Here is a 25,126-nt window from a genome sequence, read left to right as displayed (position 1 = left end):
ATATCGGTGAAGTCTTGCTGCTATGCACCTTTTATCACTGTCCTTAGGATATCTTAAATCCTTGCAAACTGGGTGCAAAGGCTCTTCCAACTTGGACAGGTCAGGAGGGATCTGTCCTCTTCGGAACATGCTCAGAGGAGTGCCTGTTCTTGTGCTTATGAAAATACTCCCTGTTCTCACAAGGAAACTCTGACAAAAGGTTCCTGGTTGTGCTCTTCCCTGCTCATGTGTCAGATCTCATCTAGAATGCATACTTCTCAATGACTCTGGTCATGGTCTGAGTGAGGCCTATGGCTTTCTCCATAAAGTGCTTTTTAAGACGTGTTCGGTCACCTATTGTTTCCGGCTGGAGAAAGAGCAGTAGACATTGCACTTGATGGAGATATACATTTCTCTGGGTCAATAAAGGCAGTGCTGGTGATCGTCACTGACCACGAAAGAGGAGGGACAGGAGACAGTTTTTAAAGCCCAGTATTTCCCATACCGAGGAAGGGGAAGGTTTCCTTAGGGTGGAGGATACTTATCATTCATTACATGGATCCGACGAAGTGGGTATTCACCCATGAAAGCTCATGCTCCAATACATCTGTTAGTCTATAAGGTGCCACAGGACCCTTTGCTACTTTATCATTCATTAATTACACTTATAAAACTATTCACACTAACTATATCATAGATCTAAAATGGTAGAAAACTTGGAAATATTTACAAGTTTGAAGACCAGGATCAAGCTCAAGAAAAAGGAGATGCTCCAGACACTGGAGATTCTGACTCAGACCACATGGCAGAAGGAACTGGAGAGGCAGTCAATCCACACTGCCCTCAATGTCCTCAGATAGGAGCATGAGGAGAGAAAGGGCACAGGGGGGAACAATGGACACTGCTTGCAAGAATTCTCCAGTCTCAGGTCCACAGAGCACATGCATATCCATACACATATGGACAAGCACTCAAAGAATTAACACAAATACAATAGCTAGTGAGCACTGTTTTGCATTCTTGTAATTCTGTGATGTGTCACTTCAACAAAACTGCTGCCTTGAGAGCATACCAAAAGCACTGGCTAAAAATGGGCACTGTAAGTGATCCAACTCAAATACATGGGCATCTTGTTCTTCTAAGGGAGAAAAAACACAGGTGCAACAAAAATGAACTACGTACTGCAGTACAGCAGTACATTCCATTACAAAGAAAACAAATGTTCACTTTAAGCCCATTTTACAACACTGTACATCTTTTTGCTTTGGAGAAGAAGTCTGTTTCACTGCCATGTAATTTGTATTTAAACAACCTAGTACTGCAGGCAGCTGGAAAAACCATCCTTGTCTGATCAAAAAGGGATTCATATGGAACATTTTTCATTTCTATCTTTCAGCTTTCCTGTCCTCGCCCTCCACCATTCCTTCAACACAATAGGCTATTAGTTAGTAATGAAAAAGTTAAGGTTCCTGTTACAATAATCTAATTTCTGCTCAAGTATTTACAAATGGACATGTATACGCTCTTAACACCTGTGAGTTTCTGCTGTCATTTTTGTGAACACACATGCACACACTAAAATTTATAACTCAACACTTACATCAAGAAACTTAAACGATCAAATGTGATCCTATAAAAGCTAAATTAACAAAAAATAGTCTATTAGTGAAGACATCTGGTGTATTATAGCAAGGAAATTTAATGATATTGTCTGGAACCCTATAATCATTTTTTTCTCTCCCACAGCTCTATCATTACACTGTATTAGATCTGTGCGCGCCTGTGGAATTTATTAGATCTCGGTGCCTGGTGGAAGATTTGCCAACTGGATCTGATTCAGATCAGGCAAAAATGGTTTTGGCAACACTCCTCGTCTTTAAAGAGCAATCAATAAAGTTATCTTTATGCTGCATTGTGTCAACTGCCAGAAGATGTATGGGCTTCCTATAGAATCCTTTTGAAACACAGTAGAAGGGTTTGTGAGAGGACTACCAAACATGTTTACATTTAAATCTCCAGCATACAGAGCCCTGTGCTGCCAACAGAAATATAGGTAATCAATTGCAGGGAGTCAGTCACCCAGAATTAATGGAAAGACAAAAAGTTTGCTGAAATCAATATAATGAGTAAAATTTACAATCAATTCAGCAAATCCTAGTTAGTAAGCAACATAGAAATGGAAAATGCAGTAAAACTCTTACAGAAAGAAATAGCTAGAAAAAACTGCCTAAAGGGAATAGAAATTTACTAATATCATGAAAGTCAAAATCTGACTGAATAGTAGAGGCGTTAACTGGGCCAGCACACGGCTTATCTGCCTTCCAAGAATTTGTTATGTCAGGGAACAAGCACAGCAGGAAAAACGTCTTGAAAGTATTTTCTCTGCTGTTTTTAACTCCATCTTGAAATCCTACCAACTTTAGGAGCTAAAAGGCTCCTACAACGTGCAGCTGGTTTTTGAACCTGGCACTGGTAGATCTCAGCAGGCTGCCAGCAGCTAAAATGTGCAAGTGAAAGTTTGCACTCACTCTCAGTTTCTAGCTACTATTGATCTTTTTGAGCAGGGTTCAGAGGAATGAAAATAAGGTCTGAGATTTAAAACGGTGTCCTTTAAAAATGCTGAGTTTTGCCTTACTCTTGACTCCCGACTCGTTCTGGTTCCTAAAAATGTGTGGTATTTCCCATGGGAGGAATTCTCTCTCTCTCTCTCTCATGTGGGGGTGGGGGCTTAATTAAAGGAACTGCCTCCCACTCCCTCAAATGTCCCATGGTGAATCTGCATGCAAAGAGAACTGAATTTTCCCTTAAGTGTTCTTATATTCAAACATACTGTGGAGAACCTTAGTTCCTCACTGTACCAAATAAAAATCAAAACTTTTCTTGCAAATGAATTGATGGTACTCAGTTTCTCTGTAATATCTTTTCATACCACGCACTCACGCAAATCTCAAAGTTTAACCAATTTCTTAAAATCCAAACATTAAAATGAATCCTAACAAAATCAGTCCTAAAAATGTAAGCCAATACCACAGTACAAAATCAGTAAATCAGTTGCAGCTCCATGAGACATTCCATTCACAAGGAAATTGATTTGCCACAGCCCACGAACTGCAGGAACAACTTCTCACTTCCATGTGATCAGCTTAGAGAAAGCAACTCTGCATTATATGATACCAGACCAGGCAAATACTAAGAACCTACAGGTCCAGTTTTCAGAAGCGCTGAGCTCCCACAACTCCCACTCAAGTCAGTGGGAGCTGTGAGTGCTCAACAACTCTGAAAAATCAGGCCCATGGTAAAGACTCAATAGGATGAAACCTCTGAGGAGAGCAATGAAGATTCCCCAAGACCTGGCCTGTTTCCTCCCACCCGCCTCACTCTAGGTGCATATTACGTCCAAACTGAAAGCAGAGGGTATCTTTAGAACTTGGGTTCTGTTAGCACAGGCTTGGTTTAATGCAAAATAGTGGGAGATGGGGAGAGAGAAGACTAGCAGAGACAGAAAATGCAGCTTCTGTCTCTGACCTTGACTTGCATTTGCCATCTGACTGCTGGGGGGAAAACAGAGACAGCACACAATCTTCTCAGTCACTCTGAGACCAGGTAAACTTGTACCAGCAGCGGGCTATTTAGGACATTGCCTTTAGCTGCCTCTTGCTGGTCACAAGCTTACAGCAACGTTGCAACACAGAAGGAAAAGAGATAGGACAGAAGAAATAAGGCACAGAAGAACAAGGATACACGGAGGAAAAGGGATGCGGGGGGGATAAAGTCTCATATCCCAGCTGGCTGGCATTTAGCTGGAGTCAGTGGAGGGGATGATGTTATCTGGCCCTCTCTGTGATTTGGTCAGAACATTTCTCAGAATTAGGATGCAGATGGTCCAGGTTCCCAGGAGAGGGTGGGGATGGCAGTCATGATAGTGAAGTTCATGTCAACAGTCAGCTTTTCTACTAGTGTTTCTTTAAGAACCACAAAAGGGAGTAATGAGTGCAATAGTCCATCCCTTCATTATTTTGTCCACCAATTAGGCCTAATTTGCAACACACCACTTCTGATCCATTCTCTTCTGGTCCTCTACTCCTCTTATTTACCACTCATCTTAACACAGTCCTTGAAAAATATCAGTCTGCCTTTTTGTTCGTACTAAGTCAGTGTCTCACTTTTGCAACTTTTCCCATTAGCATTTCTTGTTGTAGGTTATTGTACCATTCCACTTACACTCTCTTCTTACACAGGTAAACTCATACTCAGGGTAAATTTGTAGGCTTGATTATCACAACAGTACTTTAATGTTTTTAAAAAATTAATAGCTTTTAGAAAATACAATGTGACAGACCCAAGCCAGTGGGGTGCAGGAGTCTGGTCCTATTGGCATCCAGCGGGGGTGGAGGACCCACAGGTCTAGGACACCAAGTAATTACGGGGGACAACTAATGAAAAAACAGGATCGGGAGTGAGGTCATAGGGCTAAACGAAGGGAACCTGATGGGGACACCGAGCAGAGAACCCCGGACAAGGCCCACTGCTCCTCGAAGGCGTCAAGGGAGCCAGTGGATGCTGCCCAGAGGAACTCTGCCCGGATGCGTGAACAGACAGAGGAAAGGAAATAGGCCCTACAGTCGCAGGAAATCCCGTCGGCCAACCTCCTCTCCCTGGTGTTGTAGATGGCCAGTTTGGCCAGAGCCAAAAGGAGGTTGAGAAGGAGATCCCGCGACTGTGTGGGGCCACGGATGGGGAGCATGTAGATAAAAAGGTGAGGGGAAAAGTGCAACCAAAAACGCAAGAAAATATTCAGGAGGAGCCAGGCTGCAACCTGGCGCACTCCAAATAAATGTGCACCAAGGTCTCCTCACCACAGAAAGGGCAGGTGCTAGGGACAGAGGTGAACCGCGCCAAGTACACGCCCGTGCTCACGGCCCCATGAAGGAGCCGCCAACTGATATCCCCGGCGGGCCTTGGGAGCAGGGCAGAGTACAAGCTGGCCCACTGGGGCTCCGCATCCTCGAGAGGTGGCAGGAGGTCTTGCCATTTCGTATCGGGGTGGGACGCGAGGGTGAGGTAGTGAAGGGTATGGAGCACGAGCGTGTACAGATGTTTCTGTGGCGCGTTCTGGAACAGAACCAGCTGCAGATCATGCAGCCGGCTGGCAGTGAAAGAGTGAGGGGGCCGATTGGGTCCACGGGGCAGGGGCCCGATAAAAAAGTCCACGGGGTCTGGGGTGGAGGGTGGGCAGTGCAGGAGTCTGGTAGAGGGCAAATATACTGGTCACCGGGTGAGTAGTTTTCTGTTCCCTGAGTGACCAGAGCAGGGGCTGCACTAGAGTAATCAGGAACTTGCTAGAACCAATTAAGGCAGACAAACTGATTAGAACACCTGCAGCCAATCAAGGCAGGCTAATCAGGGCACCTGAGTTTTAAAAGGAGCTCTCTCCAGTCAGATGGGGAGGAGCCAGAGGAGAGGAAGTGCATGTGAGGAGCTGGGAGCAAGAGACGCAAGGAGCTGGGAGCGAGAGGGTGTGCTGCTGGAGGACTAAGGAGTACAAATGTTATCAGACACCAGGAGGAAGGTACTGTGGTGAGGATAAAGAAGGTGTTTGGAGGAGGCCTTGGGGAAGTAGCCCAGGGAGGTGTAGCTGTCACACAGCTGTTACAAGAGGCACTATAGACAGCTGCAAATCCATAGGGTCCTGGGCTGGAACCCGGAGTAGAGGGCGGGCCCGGGTTCCCCCCAAACCTCCCAACTCCTGATCAGACTCAAGAGGAGTTCATCCAGACTGTGGGGGAGATCACTGAGGTGAGCAAATCTGCCAATAAGCGCAGGACCCACCAAGGTAGAGGAGGAACTTTGTCACAACGGGCATGATTCTTGGTAGTTGGGTAGCATAAAGATTTGTTGCAAAGTGAGTGGAGGGTACAAGTGTCCTCTTGTAATGCCTAAGTGGCCCTCGTTTTTCAAAGCTGGAATGTGCACCCCACTCTGCTCCAGAATATAGAGCATTTGAAGGGGCCTTGAGAGGCAGTCCTAAAATAGGTGTTTGCAGTAAGCGAAAAGTAAAGACCTCACAGAACATATACAGAGAATATTTGAAAGGGAGCGTTATGGTCAATAGGCCTAAAACCAATATGTAAAGTTAATGTCTTTCTTTATGCTTCCCTCCCTACCCCAAAGGTAAATACTTCAGTTCCCGCAGTCTGGCATTCACAAACAACCCTTCAACAACTACCAATGTGTATTCATTCAACTGAAGAAAAAACTGGTTAATTATTTCCAGTTTCAAACTTCTAAGTCATGTTTGTAATGAGCGAAAAGTCTACTTCATAAATCCCATGGCAGCATTCTCTTAACCGAATATGTCTTCTGTTCCCTCGCTCAACCTCAAACCCATCCTTCCTGGTGAAGGACCTTCTGTATGTACTTCAGACCAACCCGGAATGCAAATTCTCATCAGAAACATGGTAATCAAAGATGGAAAAACCCATTAGATCATCAAATCCCTCTGCCTATGATGATATAGTCCTCAATGAAAGACGCGCAGTATCAGATATTACATTCATACTGAATTTGATCATGAACAGAGAGTTTTCTTATCCCCCAAGTAAAAAGCTGAGTATATTAATGCTCTCAACAAAACAGCTCTCAAAGTGAACCACCACCATGTACACCAAGCAGTTAAATTTTTTTAGTTTACCAACTGTGCCATTTTCAAAGCTTGAAATATAAATACTGAGAATTTATTAAGCAATTTGTGGCTGAATTTTCACTTTTATTGAAGCTTAAATACAGTTACATGAATGTTATCTTTTTCCTCTGGCCTTAAAGTGCAGTACTTTAATCCAATTAAATTCTGGAAAAAAAAAAAGTGGGCCTTTCATAGCAAATTTGAGTGAAATGTTTATTAAACTCATGACTGGCACAGAGATGCTGGTACTGAAAAACCAGCAATATTGTTAAATCCTTTCTTCCTTAGCAACATTCTATTAACCACCCTCCACCTTCAGATCAACACAAATTTCCTCAAAGTAATTTTCAACAAAAAGTTGAGGCTTTTCATTAAAGGGTCATTTATCATGTTTAGAACATATTTCAGAACAAGAAAGTAAGTTATGGCCAAAAAAATTCATGACAGACTGGTATTTCTGTTAAGTTTTTGACACGGTTGTATATATTTAGTTCATGTTCATTCTCTCAAGAGTCATTAAACCATAAACAATCCCTAAATGTACTTTTTAAAAGATAATGTGCTTCCTACAGTGATAGCTGGTATTACACTCTGCAGTGGTGCAATGGCAGAGAGAAAAGGCTGTCACGTGACACTAGCTCCCTAAGAGAAGAGCTCCTAACTAATGTTAGCCCAAGGCATACCGTCTCCCACTTGGCAAGGGCACAATGTCTGTCACCATTATACCTGAAAATTTAGCTCTCAGTGAGTTCCTACCCCAGGCTAGGACAGCAACCTTTATTCATGCCTGGCACCACCAATGTAGAGTAGGCCTTTGAGCGAATTATTTTCGGGCTGAGTTATTAGATAGGTGTAACACAGATATCTGGGCTAGCAGTAACTGACTACAGTACATCTTTTGTACCAGTTTTCCACCATCATATGAGACTATGAATGTCAGTTCTAGGTCAGCATGACTAACATATCATAAAAGAAAGATACTGTCCTGAGTACAGATAGAGAATAGCAGAACCAATCAGAGACTGTATGGATTAACAACAAAATGTTACAAAAGATACTAAAACTATTAAATTGGAGGCGTTGTCTGCTAGAAGTTAATCTTTAGTAGCCACTATACAGCCAACAAATAGGGTCAGACTGATACTCTTATGCATATTGAGTAGTCCCACTGAAACCCATGAGGCTACTCAGGTTGCTTATGACATAAGCAAAGATATCCAACTGGCCTATAAGTGACACAGAAAAAAGAAAATGGACTCCATGGCACTACCATACTCAGCTTATGGAGGGAAGCGTCATTCTTAGAAGTTCAAGTAGCTGTTGCCCGAAGAGAGAGCAGACGCCTGATGCCACTGAAGTCCATGGCAGTTTTGCCAATGACTTCAATGAGGCCAGGATTTCATCCAGAGATTTTATTCCAGAGGATACAGGTTTATCTTTAGATCATCTCAGACATCATTCTTTACTTCACAATTATTTACAGTTAGTTTTATTGTAACTGACTATTTGAAGGAGACAGCCATCATTGAAATGCCTTACGTAGGAGAGCACAAATGTTATCGGTGACAATTTCTAATACAGTGTACCTAGCAAGGCAAAATCACTTTATCATCTCCTCCTGCTTTCTTTCCTCTAGCCCCCAAATGATTTCCAGGTGCCATAGAAAAATGTGAAGGGTTAGCTTCTGATCTCAAATGAAGTCTGTAACAATGAGCTTTGGAACCAAGTCTGCTGCTGCTCCTAGACTCATTCACACTTGAGGAGCAATTTATGGAGAGAATGAACCAGCTCCTCAACACTGTAGATGTCGAAGTGAAACAAAATCATGAACAGCACAGCAGTAGAGACAGATTACAAACAGAACAGAAGTAGTAACAAAAGCTTTATCACTGGGACCTAATGGCTATTGGTGAGCAGGGACTGTTCTTCAGGAAATGAAAAGAGATGTTCTTCTAGTATCTCCTTTAGCAGACTTGATTCATCTTAAAGTGTCAGAGGTACTTGTAATATAAATGCAATATACTAATGTGAGAAAATATAGCAACGTACATGCTATGACAGCGGGAGATTGAAAGAGAATATGAGGGGAGGACGATTTTTTTTTTTCCTAGGCAGCAAAATCTAGAGATTAGACTATAGGCTTTTCTGAAACAATCTGCAACATTTGCCATGTGAGCCTATCACTTCCAGAGGCAGCAATGACAGTTCAGTCCATACAGATCCATCAAGCTGACTGTCATCCTCTCTCTCTCCCCTACCACTTCTTTTGTCTAATTCACTTGAATTTTAGCAGAGGTGAGACAGGCAAGAAAATTTTAATTACACAATTAGTCATCCTGATCAAGTTTTATTAAAGTGAAAAGGGAGTCTTTCAGCATGAGATCTCAGCCATTCTAGGGGTATATCTAGCATCTCTTTTTTTTTCTTTCTTTTCTTTTTTTTTTAAATTAGGAGAAGGGTTTGGATATATCACTGCAATTATTGGGTGTCATATTTGGCAATCTGGGGGCGGGGGGTGGAACAGTGGTGATCTAAGACCTATTATTGGAAGACCGAAGTCTGTTTTCAATTTAAGGTTTCAGAATGAAAAGGAAATTTCAGTAGCCATATCCAGAGGCGTAAATCCCTGGTACATTTTCTCTACATGTAATTAGACACACAGGAATTAGGCACTGTACCAGGAATGAAGACTCTTGGGTTCTAGTCTCAGCTCCGTTGCGAAGCTGCTTGTCATCATCTTAGACAGGTTACTTCACCTCTGGACCCCACTGTCACTATTTGTAAAATGCAAATTGTGACGTTGCACTCCATGATGTTTTATGGAAATATGCTTATGAGTGTGAATATAATGTAACTGAAATAGGCTTTATGCAGAAGGACTCTTGTAAGGTACCATTACAAAGCTTATAATCTACTAAGTGTGTTAATCCTATTTGTATGAATGTATCATTCTTGTATCTAAAACTAGGAATATGAAGAGTAACTCTGAGGTCCTACTGTAATTATGCAAAGTGTGGGCCATTAATGGTGGTGGTTTGGAAGCTTGATGGCTCCCATTGACTAGGGCAATTGGTTGTAAATGATCTGTTTACTTGCAAACCTTCCTGGATGTGTGCAGGCCAGCCCTGGAAGAATGGAGGCTGGGGTCTCACAGGACATGTGAACATGTCACCTGATACTGGAATCCATCTTAAACCTGATGCTTTTCCATTTGGGGAGGGCGGGACGTGGGACCCAGAGAGACAAATGATTCCTGCCTGGTGCAAAAGCTATAAAGGGGGTGGAACAGGACAAAGGGGGCTGCCAGTCACGAGAATATCCCTGGTTTCCACCTAAGATGTCTGCTGGGACTAACAAGGACTGTACTGGGGCAAGGATTGGGCCCAGACTAGGAAAGCGTCTAGTCCAGGAAAGAAACATATTAGAGCATCTCTGAGGGTGAGATTTTACCTGTAATCAGTTTCTTAATGTATTAGGCTTAGACTTGCAAGTTTTTGCTTGGTGAATTACTTTGTTCTGTCTGTTATTACCTAAAACCACTTAAATCCTACTTTTTATATTTAATAAAATCACTTTTGTTTATTAATGAACCCAGAGCAAGTGATTAATACCTGGGAGAGCAAACAGCTGTGCCTCTCTCTCTAACAGTGTTATAGAGGGTGGACAATTTATGAGTTTACCCTGAATAAGCTTTATACGGAGTAAAACTGATTTATTCGGATCCCATTGGGAATGGGTGTCTGGGTGCTGGAGACAGATGACCTGCTGAGCAGTTTTGGTTATAGCCTGCAGCTTTGGGGGTATGGACCAGACCTGGGTCTGTGTTGCAGCAGGCTAGCGTGTCTGGCTCAACAAGACAGGGTTCTGGAGTCCCAAGCTGGCAGGGAAAACAAGCTCAGAGGTAATTCCAGCATGTCAGGTGACAGTCCCAAGGAGGTCTCGGTGACTGAACCTGGCATATATGCTCAATTGTTCTTTCCCCGCCCCTCCCCCACCAATTCTGGGTGTAAAAATATAACGAGGGAAAAGTTCTGTGCCTGGATTGCACCAAAATCGCCTGAACCACCAAGGAAGTAAAAAACTGTCAGCTGTGCATCCAAACCCACATTCAGTTTATGATAACCAAGAAGATAATGTACTTAATTAGTTGGTGACATTTCAAAGATGTTGCTTTTTTTTTTTTCCCCTTCACTTGACATGTTTTGCTAAGGGCAAAACAAAATTGTGTTTTCTTGTTGGAATCTGGCATAGCAGAGAGATCAAGTGTCCTTTCCACTGTACACACTACCCTTTCCTCAGCAAATAGATCAACCATGACAAAAACACTGCAGATCCATTTTCTGTTAGCAAAACCAACATCAGTCTCTTTTTAAGCGTTCATTATGCCCCCGATTTTATTGACAAAACCATCAGGGGAATTAAAGAACCTACAGTGTGAAGGGGATAGGCATCCAGCAACTATATTCCTTCCATAAATAGGAATCAGCAGCATTCCTACTATTATAAATCCCTGCAAGTGTGAGCTGCATACAGAACCTCAAAACAAAAACAAATGTAAGAAACACCGTGTGAGGTTGTTGGGGGTTGGTTTTTTTTAAAAAAAGGATCAAAATATATTGCACTTTGCTTCCCACATTGTTTTGCAGACAGCTTTAATGTGTTGTACTAGACCAATACTGACAACAGAAGCTTCAGCTTTTATTGCTGTTAATACCCTGAGCAATTACTGTAACTCAGCAGGAACTTCTATCTAGAATGGCAACTATCACATTGTAATTCGGCATTTCATGAGAGATTCCGCTGAAACATGAAGGCACCTGCTAATGTGCAAAAATTGTACAAATGGGGTTTAACGCATTCTTAGAAGCCAACATTTTTTTTTTTTTACACTTAAGTATTTTTCATGGTGTAACTGTATTGTAGTTGTTAGAGATCACAGAAAAGCAGCAAATGTGGAAGTAATAACAAAGTTCAAGAAACAGGTAGCTGCTAGGCTTCAGAAAAGTCAGGGAAGGGTGTGAAAAATTACCTGAAAGGACGGATACTGTAAATAATGGAGACCTCTGGAAAAACAGAAAACTAGCATGGACAAATATTGAAGAAGAAAGCCATCAATGTAACAAGTGAAAGGAGAGAACACGTTCTCCCATACTGCAGCCCTGCAAAATTAACTGGGGGTTGAAGGGAGCATCCGGAGAAAGGAAAGAGAACCTTTAGCAGAAACAGATGGTAGGTAATCTAAACTAGTAATATTTCACCCGGGGCCTGTAATTATTTATTGCTTTAACTTTTAAGTTATATAAACATTTGTGACACCAAAGCCGCTAAAATAAAGGAGATTCTCAGTTAAGGACCTCATTCTAGCTAACTCACCCTGATTACTCTTAGGTATACAGAGGCCTGAGAAAAACAGATGCCACCTATGCTGTAACACCTGGAGAAGAAAGGTGGAGGTTTCCTACTGTACTGTATCACTATAATAAGTGCGTGTAGCCCACTTAAAACTAGCAGAGGGATTTGGTTAAACTTATTTCATGTTACAAAGCTATGGATTTGGTGGGTGAGGGGGGAAGGAATCACACTATCACACTTCTCTCAAGTTCTTACTGTGGTGACATGTCAAATTAAAAAATTAATTTAAGATAGAAGGTTTTGAAAGGAGATTTGAATGATTTTTTTTTAATCTAACAGTTTTCATGACAAGTGTCCTTAAGAGGAGATGGTGAGGGAGTCATTAAATCTCAGCTTCAATCCTGTATCCACGTAGTCCAACAGGCTACCAAACCACAACTCTTGATAGCCCACAACTCCATCTTCAGCACTTATTTATAGAGAATTTATCATTACAGTATAGTATCTAGACCGGGGTAGGCAACCTGTGGCACGCGAGCTGATTTTCAGTGGTACTCACACTGCCCGGGTCCTGGCCACCGGTCCGGGGGGCTCTGCATTTTAATTTAAATTTAAATGAAGCTTCTTAAACATTTTTAAAACCTTATTTACTTTACATACAACAATAGTTTAGATGTATATTATAGACTTATAGAAAGAGCCCTTCTAAAAATGTTAAAATACATTACTGGCACTCGAAACCTTAAATTAAAGTGAATAAATGAAGACTTGGTACAGCACTTCTGAAAGGTTGCCGACAATGCTTTAATCAGCTTTTCCAGCAAAACAGTAAACTACCATACCATGTCCCCTAGAGCACTCAAAGTACAATAGGTAGCTATGTAGATTATAAAACCTTGTGAAGAGTTCTCTGTCTCTCCCAATTAACCAACTAGGTCTGCCTCTACCTCACTGTTTCAGTAGTGACAAAGTTACTCAAGTATTACTACAGGAGAAAGGTTAAAGGGAGTATGAGATTGTGCAATATCACCACTGTGTTAGGAAAAAACATGGAAAACACTGCTTACCAATTTGAAGTCTTGAATGCTGCAGATAAAGTATGGGGTGTTCGGCCGGCGACTTTCAATATATACGCAATCTTTAAAAAAGAAATAATTTAAAATAATGGCAATTAACTTCTGTACCTCAGACAGTAAGAACACAAAACAGGACACATTAAAAAAACAGTCTAATCTAAGAGAACCACAATGTTTATTATATAAAATGTAAATCTTCTATGCTTGGTCTAAAAATAGAAGCTAGAGTTTTCATCCTAAACAAAGTAATAGTTTATTAAAATCAAAGTGAATTTTTATGCAACGTTTTGTTCAGAAAACAAAAACTCAGACAAGACTTCTAAATTTAGCTAATACAATGATGAGGTCATAACCTATGGACCAGACTAAAACAAGAGAGAAAACTAATAAAATTTCTTCTGTTTAATTCACTATTAAAAACTTAACACTAACATATTTTCTTTTCTAATTGAAAAGAAAACCAAGGCAACCAATCATAGCTGGAATGCGGTAAGCCAAATCAGATTTTCCTCAGGGAAGAACTGAGCTCTCTCAAATTACATTTCACATGACACAGGCTGAGTAATTATTTTTGTTTGTTTTTGACAACTGGACACTAAAAGGTTGCTGTAAAATGAGATCTGTTGTGTTACAAACACAATCCCAGCAATAATCACAACAAAAGCATTGGTTTAGAAAGAAAAAAACTGCACAGAAAGGAGAACGAATTGCCTGGTTAATGATAATGACCTTAGAAAGGGGAAAATCCACATACAGCTTGCTAGAAAGCAGAGATGTTGCTCACAAAGTCAAGCAAATATTTAATGGGTAGTCTCAGTGCTCTTTTCACTTATATTCACACACAACTAATTATTCAGATTCTCCATGAATCTACACACTTCTGCAAAAGGTATATAGCTTAGTAAAACCTCAGGTGCTCAAAATAGAACTAGCCTTTCTCCGACTGTCTTATTTCCTAATAACAGTACAAGAAAAAAGATGAAGGGAAAACAACTGCAGTTTCTGCTTAGATGACTATACTTATGAATGCATCATCATAATAAATGTTACCAAAGCTGGAAGTTGAGCAAGACACCAGGCTCAAAGGCTCTAGTACTTCTGTGATAGATGCCATGGCTGTAATTGGTGAGGACCTAGGTTTTACAGCTCATTCAAATGTGGCAGTGACATAATGCCTCAAAACTGCTACCTTCTTAAACACCAGTCCCTACATTAGTTGGTGGTCTACCATGCAATTGCTACTAACCTAATCCAATACTGCTAGACTGTAGTAGTATCACAGCAAAAGGCAGTGGAGTTCCACAAGATGAAAAAAGGCAGGGGAAGGGATAACTGATGCAGGAGGCTACAATGAGGAGGGGCTCTGACCAAGTTACCTTAACCCTTACAGTGCAGGTAAGTGATTGCTTCAAAGTAGTCCACTAGCCCCAGTGGTTTAGGAACTGTACAAACACAGAAGAGGAAGCCTGTCCTAAAAAGTTTACAGTTTACATGGACAAAAGTGTGAGGGGTGAAAAGTAAATATCTCCATTACACAGATAGGAAACTGCAGCACCCAGAGATCAAGCAAATTGCCAAGGCCATAGAGAACATTTGTGCCAGGAATTAAATCTCTTAAGTGCCAGTCCAGTGCCTTAACCACAAAACCATCCATCCAACTGGGCTTCCTAGCAAGCCACTTTTCATGGGACCATAGGACTTGCGTTGTACATACCAGGAACACCTAAATAAGGAGTAAGGAAAGTATCCTCCAGTGTGGCAGGGACATAGGAACAAGTTTGGACCAACTATTTAAACTGAAGCATAAACCAGTTTTACCCTGTATATCCTGAACTTCCCCAAACTAGCTTTTCCCCAGATTGCTACTGCACGTTTCCATGTACAATTTCCTTTTGTCCTGGGCCAACCACCATTCCCCTAAAACTTAAATTCCATTTTTAAAAAATGATCAAGCCAAGAAGAGATTATTACCAGGAACTTAATGCGGTTGTGTCTTGGATCCACCAACCCATTTGCAGTTTTTTTCCTTCTCCAGTACCCTCAATAAGGCAAGACTCATTCAGTTAACATCAAACATCAAATTTTCCACCACCACCCCAGTTAACCAGTGATGGCAGACGAGTGCCTGCTTGCCACAGCATATTGGAAAATAATCTGACCCTATTCCTCTTGAACACTCAAGCATACCCAGCAAGATATTGAAATTGCATGTTCAGTTAAAGAAAACAAAGCAAAAATTAGGCTCCTCAGTTCTATTAATCCATGAATCCATATGATGGCATTTTCCTCTGGAATGGACAATGTTCCTGTCTGAAAGAGCTTAGACTTCAAGTTTAGGTCTAAGCACAAAAGTATCTAACTCAGACAGAGGGTTACCTTGCCTTTTGCACTGCAAGAAACTCCCTAACTGACAAATGCTGCTCATTGTGACACATATTCCTAAAGGATTTGTAAGGTATCAAATAGCTAAAAGCAATCACTTCAACTGTTTGAAGCCTGCCAACAACAAACTCCAGCCAGAATGAGAGCTCAAGTATGAGGGGCACTTGGCACAGCTTTATCGACTGAAGTAGTGTTCAAGCCCCCCCAAAAATCCTTGAAGTCACAAGGGAATGGATGGAGCATTTTCTACCCCTACACCTCACCCCTTTTTCTTAAAGCACACTCTCTTTGCTAGCTGCCAAGTGTGCATCAAAAGTTACAGTCACCGAAGAAAAAAGGAACAGAAGTTTGCAGGAGAGAGAAAGGATGAGCTGTATAGCAATGGTGCAAAGAACAAACTACGTTCTGGTTGGCTATATCCTGCCTGAATGATAGTCCCCCACACAGGAATAATTTAGCATCTCGGCTGGTGGATCCCCACAAACAGCATAGCAGCCTTCCTTTTTTACTTACGTGGTAATGCCTTGTTATGGAACAAAAAGTCACTTCCTGCTGAGTGTTTATAAAGAAACCATGGTAACTTGACTTATCCAACGCCTGTAAATCCATATGCCAAATTCCTACACGCAACACTATGCTTTGTAAAACAGGCCACTTTATCACGCCAGTTGCTATCCATCAGGACTTGTGCTGTTTAATCATTTTGTGGTAGCATTTGATAAAGTCAAATGAGCTTGGCATAACTTTTTCTTTTTTTTAAAAAAAGCAATGAAACCTATTGCTTATTTCACACAAAGACATAAAACACAGAGGGATTAGAATCTGGAGCAGTCTGAATTCATAATTTTATCAGCATCAGTCAAGCTTGTCTCCAATTGACAACAGAAATTGAAAGAATGCCCTGTTCTGACCCAGCTTCTTAATTCATTTATAAGATAAAGTGAGAAGAAAATTATAGCAGAGCTTTGAGTCGACATCCCCATTATAAACTCCTAACTTCAGGGGTTTATGACTCCGATGTTCTGGACTGGGAATTTGGCATGCAAGACTCAGGCCAAGAAGCTAATATTTTCCTATCTTTATTTTTCAAGTTATCTAAAATTGAGCTCCGGCTGTTTAAGTTACACAAATGTAAATAAAATTTGAGAGGTGTTTTGCTCTTGTAGTATAAAATTTTATCATTCACTGAAGAGGCATCTGCAAACACTATTGTGATTTGAACCAGTGTTTTCTCAAATTATAGGCCATAGGGCACGTCTACAGAGAGGCTTGTATCTTAGTGCTGGAGCACCTGTTCATTTTCTAGCAGTAATACTTGTGGCTCTCACAACCCAGTCTAGGTCCTAGCATCTTGGGTGGCGGGAGGGGGGGTGGTTCCTAAATGTTTCAGTGTTAAAAAAGCCAACAAAAAACCAATAACTTGTTCCAACTGAGTTTTTTCCCCCCTTGATGAACGTTCAGCTGGTGTAAATTTAACTAATGATCCTATTTATAAATGACACCAACATCAGAAGGATAGCATAACACACAGGCGGATAGAACCTAACTACAAAGTGACCTGAATACATGACTAGGGGCTCCAGGCACCCAGGGGAGATTCAGTCTTAATAAATGTCAACACCTATGCACAGTGAGAGAAATAATTCCAATACAAAAAAAGGAGGACATACAACCAACCAAACCCAGGGCATTAAATTACTTTTGCCTTCTTTATACTGCCCTAATATTACAGAGCAGATTGGGGGTGGATCATCATTGGGAGAACAAGTGATATGCAGTCTCTCTCTCCCTTCCTCCCTCTCAGTGTCCACAACATGATGTTAGTGACTCATGGATTTAAATCAGTATGATTTAGACGACAAAATACTTTATGTTGCTCGGGATGAGGCTGGGAGGGAATTAGCCAATTTACTAATGTTGAAAAATCTGCCACTGCTTATTCGTAGTAATCTTTTTTTTAACAAAACAAATGAACAGAGACTTTCAGCATGACAGACAATGTGCAGCAGGGAGATTCACACACGAGATTAGTCTGTTGGGTTAAGAATACACAAACTAAAATCCACATTTTAAAATAAGTCTAATTCATTTTTATATTATGAATCTGAATATCTCATGGGTGCCAAATGAAGGAGTTTCCATCCATCCATCAGGTGTACAACATACATTTTCAACGTTAACTATACAAATATATATTTTAAGCTTTAAAAAAATGTATGTATGTATGTAATAGACCATAAACAGTGTGAGTGTCATAATAATCTGTGTCATAAATAAAATCTCTCACTTAAAGTCTTCCTTCAAAAGATCTCAAAGCCCATCACAAATATTAAATGACTAAAACTGGGATACCACCAGGTTACATGTCATGCACCACATTTCTTTTCTTTCCATCACTAAAAGAATAAAATCCACAGATGATAAAATAAATTCATTCTAAGTCTATAACAGAATCTATTCTTACACTAACCAGGACTAGTTATTGTAACCATTTTTCAGGGATTTCAGATCGTTGTAAAGCTTTAGCACAAGCCATGTTATGAGTGGAGACAGTCTGCTTTTCTTTTGAATTGGTTGGCTTCATCATTTCTCACCACTCTAATACTAGCATAGTTTTGTGTTCGAGTGCCTACTGCCACTTCTTACCATCTGCAAACACTACCATTCGTCAGAAAAGGAAAGAAAGCCAAAAAAGAGGAGATAGAACTACACATCATACAGTAAAGAGGAGGCTCTTCATACAGCAAATTTACTTCCTTCTGACTCCCTTTACAGATCAGCGGGTTTATGTAAATTGAGCAAATCTATTCTCTGCCTAGTAAATCACTGACTGAAGCCTGAAGCCGTTTGTCATCATGAAATGATGAACCCCTATGCACTCTTCTTGACAGTCAGCTCACTACTCTTGCCAGTTGAATCAGCAGCTACCAACCGACCAAGCAATTCAAGTTAGCCATCGTGCGAAAGGTTGAGCCATCACATTGCAGCTATTTCCTTGTTTCTATCAGATTTTTTCCGCCTCCTCTTCAGGAAACCCTAACACACCCTTGCCTCATTATAAAGGCAAGACAAACTGTTTTCCTAAGAAGGAAATTAAATACATCCTGCTATTAAGTGTTTGAAGTTCTGCCCACTTCTGGTCATGTGAGGCACAATCCAGACCATTTAATTTCCAAGAGAATCCTGCCTGATGCCCAGACTGCTATTCATCTCACTAAATGGACATACGTACATAGCATCACAGGACTGGCAGTAACCTCAAGAGGTCATCTAGTCCAGTCCCCTGCACTCATGGAAGGATTAAGTATTTTCTAGACCACCCCTGACAGGTGTCTGTCCAACCTGCTCTTAAAAATCTCCAGTGATGGAGATTCTACAACCTCCCTGGGCAATTTATTCCAGTGCTCAACCACCCTGACAATTACGAAGTTTTTCCTAATGGTCAACCTATATCTCCTTTGCTTCAACTTAAGCCCACTGCTTCTTGTCCTATCCTCAGAGGTTAAGAAAAACAATTATTCTCCCTCCTCCTTGCAACAACTTTTTATGTACTTAAAACTGTTATGTCCCTCCTCAGTCTTCTCTTCAGACTAAACAAACCCAGTTTTTTTCAATCTTCTCTCATAGGTCATGCCTTCCAGACCTTTAATCATTTTTGTTGTTGTTCTCTGGACTTTCTCCAATTTGTCCACCTCCTTCCTGAAATGTGGTGCCAAGAACTGGACACAATACTTCGCACTGATTAGGCCTCAACTGGAGTAGAGTGGAAGAATTACTTCTCATGTCCTGCTTACAACACTCTTGATATATCCCAGAATGATGTTCGCTTTTTTTGCAATAGTGTTACACTGTTGACTCATATTTAGCTTGTGGTCCACTACGACTCCCAGATCCCTTTCCGCAGTACTCCTTCCTAGACAGTCATTTCCCGTTTTGTATGCATGCAATTGACTTCCTTCCTAAGTGGAGTACTTTGCATTTGTCCTTATTGAACTTCATCCTATTTACTTCAAACCATTTCTCCAGTTTGTCCAGATCATCTTGAATTATAATCCTGTCCTCCAAAGCACTTGCAGCTCCTGCCAGCTTATCATCATCTGCAAACTTTATAAGTGTACTCTCTATGCCATTATTTAAACCATTGATAAAGATATTGAACAAAACTGGACCTAGAACTGATCCCTGCAGGACCCCACTCATTATGTCCTTCCAGCATGACTATGAACCACGGATAACTACTCTCTGCGAACGGTTTTCCAACCAGTTTTGCACCCACCTTGTAGTATCTCCATCTAGATTGAATTTCCCTAGTTTATGAGAAGGTCACAAGAGAGAGTACCAAAAGCTTTACTAAAGTCAAGATATATCATATCTACCACTTCCCCCCATCCACAAGGCTTGTACAGTGTCAAAGAAAGCTTGCTTAATTGTTTTCTTGATTTTCTTCCCAGGTATAGAAGATAAGCTGACTGGTCTTTAATTCCTTGGGTTGTCCCTATTTCCCTTTTTATAGATTGGCACTATATTTGCCCTTTTCCAGTCTTCTGGAATCTCTCTCATCTTCCCATGACTTTTCAAAGATAATCACTAATGGCTCAGATACCTCCTCAGGCAGCTCCTTGAGTATTCTAGAATGCATTTCATCAGGCCCTGGTTACTTGAAGACTAACTTGTCTAAGTAACTTTTAATTTGTTCTTTCCCTATTTTAGCCTCTGATCCTACCTCATTTTTACTGACATTCACTATGTTAGACGTCCAATCACCACCAACCTTCTTGGTGAAAACCAATACAAAGAAGTCATTAAGCACCTCTGCCATTTCCATATTTTCTGTTATTTCTCTCTCCCTAACCCTCACATTGAGTAACAGACCTACCCTGTCCTTGGTCTTCCTCTTGCTTCTAATATATTTATAGAATGTTTTCTTGTTACCCTTTATGTCTCCAGCTAATTTGATCTTGTTTTGTGCCTTGTTCTTTCTAATTTTGTCCCTACGTGTTATTTGTTCATATTCATCCTTCGCAATTTGACCTAGTTTTCACTTTTTTCAGGACTCTTCAGATTTTTAGATCATTGAAGATCTTCTGGTTAAGCCAGGGTGGTCTCTTGCCATACTTCCTATCTTTCCTAGGCAGGGTAATAGTTTGCTCTTGTGCCCTTAATAATGTCTCTTTAGGAAATTCAGGGTAAGATCCCCTAAGACAGTTGGCAATTTTTTAAAGTCTGCCTTCTTGAAATCCATTGTCTTTATTTTGCTCTTCTCCTTCACCATTCCTTAGAATCATGAACACTTTCACCCAATCTGCCTTCCACTTTCAAATTCTCAACCAGTTCCTCCCTATTTGTCAAAAATCAAATCTAGAACAGTCTATCCCCTAGTAGCTTTCTCCACCTTCTTGAATAAAAAATTGTCTCCAATACATTACAAGAACTTGTTGAATAATCTGTGCCCTGCTGTGTTATTTTCCCAACAGATGCCTGCATAGATCAAGTCCTCCATCACCACCAAGTCCTGTGCTTTGGACCATAAATGGATCATAACAGCAAATAAACCATTCAAATCTAGTATGTCAACAGCTCTAGGTTGAATAAATCCCCAGGTTTTTGTCCCAGGACATAGTTTGACATGGACTAACAGTTACAGCTACTGACACCTGGCAGCTGAAGAAGGGAAATGCATATATCTGCATAAAAACTTCACTAAGCAGAATCTGTTGCAAAGCAAAATGGAGTAAGATAGTGTAACAAATGCCCATGAATGCCACTGACTTGACGTCATGTCTGTTACCTTCTTCACATCATTCTCTGACTATTGCGATCTTTTTCTTCAAGTGTTAGCTATCTACAGTCCAGCCATACCGAACAGAATGCTTCTATCCACCTCATACATGGAGAAGGATCATGGGAAGCATGCAACAATGGTGCCAACTTGCAACTACTCCACGGACATCCTGTTCTTTTCATGGACCAGTTCAAAATTCCTATCCTTGCATTCTAAAGACCTCCATGTCTGTCTTCACAGCCCTCCATTTTCTGCCTGTTCATCTGCTCCCGACTTTCTCTGTCTCACAACACAACCACATCACCATTGGTACAAGTGTCTTCTCTGCTGACATCTGCAACACCATTAAAGGGAAAGTCTGAGAAACTATTGCGGCCCAGGATTGTTTCTTTGAAAAAGGCTTGCCCTCTCCCTTCAGGGAGGCATTTACACTTGGTCAGTAAAGGGCCAGAGAAGCTGTCCATTGATTTACCATTAGTCAGCGATGGGACATCTGTCCTCTAGGCTGTAGGCATTGATCCCACAGTTCCAGCACCATGGCTGTGAAACTGATCAATCTTCCCAGCGAAGTGCAAGGAGGGAGCCTTACAGCAGGAGACATTCTCCTCAGACATGTGGTAAAGATAGTTTAGTTTGATCTAGACTATTACCCACCACAGGTCTGCTGGAGATGACTTGGCAGATTCTATAGCAGGAAAAAAAAAAAGAGACTTCATAGCCTACCATCATTGCAATGGCAGAGGATTAAAATTCCTATGGTGTGGCCCACGGGATTCACTGCCTGTCTATTGCCACCAGCCTTCTTTCTTTCATGTGAACCATTATAAATTAAATTACTGTTTGTTAAAACTCCCCCACCAACTCTTTGGAGCCAGAAAGCATTGCCATGACACATGGCAATGATTCATTATACCTTTGAGCTTGTGACCACCATCCCAGGTGTCCCCATTCCAAAGGATATTGCTTACATGCTAAAAGACCCTTTAAAAAAAAATCAGAGCTAGAACACGTAGGCTTCAGAAGCACTTTGTAAAAGGAAGAATATAAACCTCAGCACATGAAGCTTTTCTGCCTTTAATAATGTACTGCACATAGTAAATAAACACCATCAGAGTGAGGAGCCTTGCAGGTTTTACTTAATGTATGAGTCAACACTTGCATCATCCAAGCACAAAAGCCTGAGGCTCTCCTCACTGCACTTTTCTTCCACAGAAAATATATTCCTTGAAAGCCACTGACATGGAACGTGTACAGCCTCCTGCTTTCACTTGAACGGTCGCAACCTTAACTTTCGAAGTCTAGCTGAAAGCAATTTGAGCTCCAACATAAATACATTTCCCAGCACCAACACCCCAGTTTCTGCCTACTGTCCAGAGCTGCTCTCATTTTCTCTTCCATCAGATACAGCATTGAAAGTCTAATGTTCTCAAAAGATTAAGTCAGATCTTTAACATTCACCCTTCTTAGCAACTTCAGCGTAAAAGAAAAATGGGGATAATGGTCAGCCAGTTTATGTGCTGAGACCACTGCTTATTATACTAATCACAATCATCTCACTGCAACCTTGTGCTTCCCAGCTGTCACATATCCCTGTTGTCCCTCATCTCAAGCTTTCCGGCGGGGGCCATCTTTTATTTTGTGTGTGTGTGTGGGTGGGTGTGTCTGTGTGTGTCAAGTGCTCAGCAAAAAGGGGGCATCTAGGCAATACTGCGATATAAATATAGTGCTGGTCAGAGGAATCCTAGAAGGGTACAGTCTCCTGAGAAGTCCTGGAAATCAAAGCAATAGTCTCATTAGAAGGATGTGGTTTACTTCACTGTTTCAAATGTAATGCAAGTTGAAGTGGTGGGGGGGGGGAGTTAAATAAAGACCAAATTTACAATATAAACTCTTTGAGACAAGGATATAATCTTCACACTTTCTGAAAGCACCTACTGCTTACTTAGCACAATAAATAAATAGAATCGCCATGAGGATGACACAAATATCTGCAGTAGCCAAGTTCACAATCAAATGACAGTACATTAAGAACATCACACTCTTTATAACTGCTTTATTGTGTAGCAAGGAGGATAAACATTCAATACCCAAAAAATACACATCCACAGAGCTAGTATTACAATACAGCATATCTTGCAACTGGTTTGAAAATTATCCTCTCTATGTTGAGTGAATCCTGAACTCTGAATAAGGCCAGCTCATCAAACCCTTTAAAATACAGGTCAATAATGGAAACACCGACAGACCTTTAACTATAGCTATATGAACAGTGTGCTGCTTTAATAACCCAAATTTTAGAAACAAATACAAAGAAGAATTGACTGGGAACATTCTATGCATGGTTTTCAAGAGAAAAATATCAGCCGTGACAGGTAGGGAGGTATAAAGTTACCTCTTTCCCCCATACGGCTGACAACAAACAAATTGCTGGTCTGATCTTTTAGTGTCACTTCCTGCCGAGCAGATTTCAAGCAACACTGCTGGCTCTTTGTCAGAAAACAATGTGCTGGAGCCCTGGTTCAGCAATAAATGGTTCAACCAATTTGCAGTGCTCACTTGAAATACACAGGAGTATTCATGACGCCTGGGCTGCAGTTCTTATTTGGCAAATGATTTTATTATAAACCAGTATCATAGTGAATCCATTTTCTTTAAGGGGTTTCTGCTGCTGTTTAATGGACTGTCAGTATAATTTAGATTTCATCTATTTAAACTCATTCAAGCCTGGCCCCTGCTTGTACAGTAAATGGAACATATTTCTATTCAACAAAATTAATGACAGTTAATTGTAGTCTGCAGTTCCCAATTTTATAAAAGCAACTTTTCTGCAGTTCAAGCATCAAGCTACATGATTTCCCACACCAATTATTTTTTCTGCACTTTCTATGCATGGCCATAGTGTTTTATAAAGCTTCCCTTGCAACACTAACATACAGATTGATCTGGTATTTGGTTCTGATACATCTTTGATTTTCCTACAGAATGCAATCAGGGGCCAGAAAATACAAAGAGACAAAAGCAAAGTTAAGGATGCTCAGTCACTAATTCACACCAGAATGGTCTGTTGATGCATTTTTGGGTGTCTCCTCCCTCCTACAAATGTACAAGACAGGGGAAATGTCTAAACTGTCCCAACGTCAGATTAGAAATATCTTATTCTGATTGGCTTTCCTGAAAGTCTAAGGGTACATCTACACTACCCACCGCATCAGCGGGTAGTGTTCGATCTGTTGGGGATCCAATTTATCGCATCTAGTGTAGACCTGATAAAATGGATCCCCGATCACTCTGCTGTCGACTCCGGAACTCCACCATGGTGAGAGGCAGAAGCAGAGTCGATGGGGAAGCGGCAGTGGTCGATTCACCGCCGTCCTCACGGCCAGGTAAATCAATCTAAGATACGCCAACTTTAACTACGTTATTCGCGTAGCTGAAGTTGCATATCTTAGGTCAACATCCCTCCACACTGTAGACCTAGCCTAAGAGGTGGGTTGACTCAACACTTCCTCTTTCAGAGGTAGTGTAAATTACTGTATTTGTGTCACTAAAAGGTCAGTCCTTTTTGCCCTGAATCTATATCAGCAAGTCCATGGAACATTTCAAGGAAGATAGCAGGCATTTGTTCCAATGTCGTTGGCAAAGACTCCTATCAGCTGCTGTGAAATATGCTTTTTCCAAACATCTATTTAGGCATTCTCCCCCACCAGAAGTAGCCACATTTCAATTCCTCTTTACAGAGTTTATAAAATGCTTTGGGATCCTTTAGGATAAAAAGTGCTACAATAATGTAATTTATATTTACATAACTGCCTGAATTAGAGTGTGGTCTGGCAGAGTCCTTAGCTTTCTTCAAATTTAACATTCCCAAACATG

The 25,126-nt window shown here is 41.0% G+C and overlaps 1 protein-coding gene across 6 annotated transcripts in view; it reads right to left on the bottom strand.

The window, feature by feature from the left end:
- RERE (arginine-glutamic acid dipeptide repeats) overlaps positions 1-25,126 on the bottom strand; it is a 402,767-nt gene that overhangs the window by 224,216 nt on the left and 153,425 nt on the right. For 5 of the 6 annotated variants that reach the window (XM_030538001.1, XM_030538000.1, XM_030538003.1 and 2 more), the window contains exon 3: positions 13,081-13,151. The exons of the other annotated variant lie outside the window; for it this stretch is intronic. In XM_030538001.1, the coding sequence (XP_030393861.1) occupies positions 13,081-13,151 (71 nt within the window). The remainder of the gene's footprint in view (positions 1-13,080; positions 13,152-25,126) is intronic. 6 annotated transcript variants of the gene reach the window in all.

Source organism: Gopherus evgoodei, chromosome 18, assembly GCF_007399415.2.
Source record: "Gopherus evgoodei ecotype Sinaloan lineage chromosome 18, rGopEvg1_v1.p, whole genome shotgun sequence".
NCBI lineage: Eukaryota > Metazoa > Chordata > Testudines > Testudinidae > Gopherus > Gopherus evgoodei.
This window is presented reverse-complemented; position numbering and strand designations above follow the sequence as displayed.